Source organism: Otolemur garnettii, unplaced genomic scaffold, assembly GCF_000181295.1.
Source record: "Otolemur garnettii isolate 467f Iridium unplaced genomic scaffold, OtoGar3 scaffold00043, whole genome shotgun sequence".
NCBI classification, from domain to species: Eukaryota; Metazoa; Chordata; class Mammalia; order Primates; family Galagidae; genus Otolemur; species Otolemur garnettii.
In genome coordinates, this window is record NW_003852438.1 from 5,170,352 (window position 1) to 5,173,501 (window position 3,150).

General features: G+C 40.7%; 1 protein-coding gene across 8 annotated transcripts in view; it reads left to right on the plus strand.

Annotated features, from left to right (window-relative positions):
* ATF1 (activating transcription factor 1) overlaps positions 1–3,150 on the plus strand; it is a 35,040-nt gene that overhangs the window by 17,402 nt on the left and 14,488 nt on the right. For 7 of the 8 annotated variants that reach the window (XM_012805534.2, XM_023513714.1, XM_023513716.1 and 4 more), the window contains exon 3: positions 354–454. The exons of the other annotated variant lie outside the window; for it this stretch is intronic. In XM_012805534.2, the coding sequence (XP_012660988.1) occupies positions 354–454 (101 nt within the window). The remainder of the gene's footprint in view (positions 1–353; positions 455–3,150) is intronic. 8 annotated transcript variants of the gene reach the window in all.

The following is a 3,150-nucleotide window of genomic DNA, read 5'->3' on the forward strand; positions in this document are numbered from 1 at the left end:
AAGCATTAATGATTAAAAAACAACTCTTGAAGGGAATGTCCATCAGTGTAGAAAACAGGGTGTAGAGTGAGATCAGAGAATGTTCTTTTCAACCCTAGTAGAATAGTATTGCTTTGGGGGAGACAGCTTTATTCTTAACTCTGGGTTTGCTATATTTTATGTTCTTTGGTTGGTTTGGGCTCCTGAAATAAACTTTCTCATTTTTCCTTTTCCTTTTGTTCCTTTTAGATCTTATATTTAATGTGCAATCAAATTTAAATAGGAGGAGACAGATTATTTTCTCTAAAAGTAAAAACTCAGTCACTTTTCCCACCTACATTGTTCATCACATTAAAACCAACTCTACTTTTTAGGTATCATCTTTATCAGAAAGTGAGGAGTCCCAGGACTCATCTGACAGCATAGGCCCCTCACAGAAAGCCCACGGGATCCTAGCACGGCGTCCATCTTACAGGTGTGTACGCTCTTGTGTCAAACTGTGCAAGTTATTATTACCAGCTGAGTTCAAATGATGGTATGCAAAACAAACTGAAGAGGGAGCATGTGTTTAAGAAAGAAAGATTAGGCTGAGTGCAGTGGCTTATACTTGTAATTCCAGCACTTTGGGAGGCGAAGAGGAGAGGCCTGTTTGAGACCAGCCTGGGCAACATAGCTGGTCTTGTTACCATCTTGACAAAAAATAGCTGGGTATGGTGGCACGTACTTGCAGTTCCAGCTATTTGGGAAGTGAGGCAGGAGGATCACTTGAACCCATAAGTTTGAGACTGCAGAGAGCTATGATCCTGCAGTTGCACTGCTGTATGGGTGACAGAGTGAGACTCTGTCTCAAAAAATTAAGTAAGTAAAAAACCAAAAATAATGGACAGAAGACTTATACAGACATTTTTCCAAAGAAGACATAAAAATTGCCAACAGGTATATGAAAAGGAACTCAGATTCACTAATCATTATGGAAATGCTAATTAAAGCCTCTATGAGATAATCACCTGCTACATAAAAGGATGGCTATCATCAAAAAAACTAGAGATACTAAATGTTGTTGGCAAGGATATTGAAGACACATGGTTGGTTGGAATGTAATTGATACAGCCATATGGAAAACATAAAATAAGGTAGTTTTAAAAATAAAACTACTAGGATGGGTACAGTGGTTCATGCCTATAATCCTAGCAGTCTAGGAGGCTGAGGCAGTAGATTGCCTGAGCTCATGGGTTCAAGACCAGCCTGAGCAAGAGCGAGACCCTGTCTCTAAAAATAGCCAGGCACTATGGTGGGTGCCTGTAGTCTCAGCTACTTGGGAGGCTGAGGGAAGAGAATCGCTTGAGCCCAGGAGTTTGAGGTTGCTATGAGCTATGACGCTACAGCACTCTACAGAGGGTGACCTAGTGAGACTCTGTCTCAAAAAAATAAAAATAAATAAATATAACAAATATGAGATGAATAAGTTTAGAAATACAATGCATGACATGACAAAAGTTAATGAAATTATATTAGGGAATTTGGTTAAATAAGTAGATTTTAGCTGTTCTTGCCACCAACCTGAGTATGTAAGATGATAGGTTAATCAGCTTCATTATCATAGCCATTTACTATCTATATGTATCCCATATTGTGTTATAAACCTCAAATGTATACAATAAAATTCACTTAAATAAAAGAAGTGTTAAAGAAAGGAAGATTATAGCCAGATTATGAAGGGCCCAAGTTTCTGTGCTAAAGAATATATATGTATTTTCCAGCAAAGGATTAAATTTCCATATTTATTTATTTATTTTTATTTTTTTGAGACAGAGCCTTAAGCTATATCACCCTGGGTAGAGTGCCGTGGCATCACAGCTCACAGCAGCCTCCAACTCCTGGGCTCAAACGATTCTCTTACCTTAGCCTCCCAAGTAGCTGGGATTACAGGCGCGTCCCCCCCCCCCCAATGCCCAGCTATTTTTTGGTTGTAGTTGTCATTGTTGTTTGGCAGGCCCAGGCTGGATTCGAACCCACCAGCTCTGGTATATGTGGCTGGCACCTTAGCCACTTAAGCTACAGACACCGAGCCCATATTTACTTTTAGTCAACTCTGCTAGCAATATGACAGTGGGCCTGTAGACTTTAGGAACTGGGTGACTTTGTGATTACTTTCTTAGCTTCCTAACTTTGTTCTGTCCCCTCTGTATTCCTGCGCCTGAAACATTTTCTTTTACATTCTGTGTAACTCCCATGCACTTTCTGGAAGCCTTGTCTGATTACCTCCACCTTCCAACCCCCAAGACGCTAGTTAGGTCACTCTTCTGTGGCATCCTTTTACTGACTCATGACGAAACTTATTTCATGCTGTTGGAATTCCAGTCTGTTTAAATGTATGGCTCATGTATTATTATCTTTGTGAACCCAGCGCATAACATAAAGATACTGTAGTAGATGCTGAGCATTAACTTGTTGAGTAAAGAGAGATGGAGGTAATACAACTAGTAGAAAGCCCTTGAAAAATCTGGATGATTCCAAGTGGGTAGTTAGATATCTTTGGAGGAAATGAATTTGAGACATTTCTTTGGCAAAATTGATTAAATCTGGTGACTGTAGGCCGGGCACAGTGGCTCACACCTGTAATCCTAGCATTCTGGGAGGCCAAGGGGGGTGGATTGCCTGAGCTCAGGAATTTGAGACTAGCCTGAGCAAGAGCAAGACCCTATCTCTACAAAAACAGAAAAAGTAGCCAGGCATTGTGGCAGGAGCCTATAGTTCCAGCTACTTGGGAGGCTGAGACAAGAGGATTATTTGCCAAGAGTTTGAGGTTGCTGTGAGCTGTGATGCTACAATACTCTACCAGGGCACAGAGTGAAACTGTGTCTCAAAAAATGAAACAAAACCAAAGAACAAAACAAAAACAACCCTGGTGACTGTATCATCAGAGGAAGAAACAAAATGATGAAATACTGTTTTTGAAGCATGAACAATTGCAGTAGCAATTTAGATGTTATGAGAGACCTGTGTTTAGGGTATGGTCAGTCTTGTTTGGTTGAATAAGCAGGAAAGACTTTATAGAAAATGTGATTTGGCAGCCACGTACACCTAAGGTGGTGGGTTCGAATCCCCAGCCCGGACCCGCCAAACAACAATGATGGCTGCAACCAAAAAATAGCCGGGCATTGTGGTGGG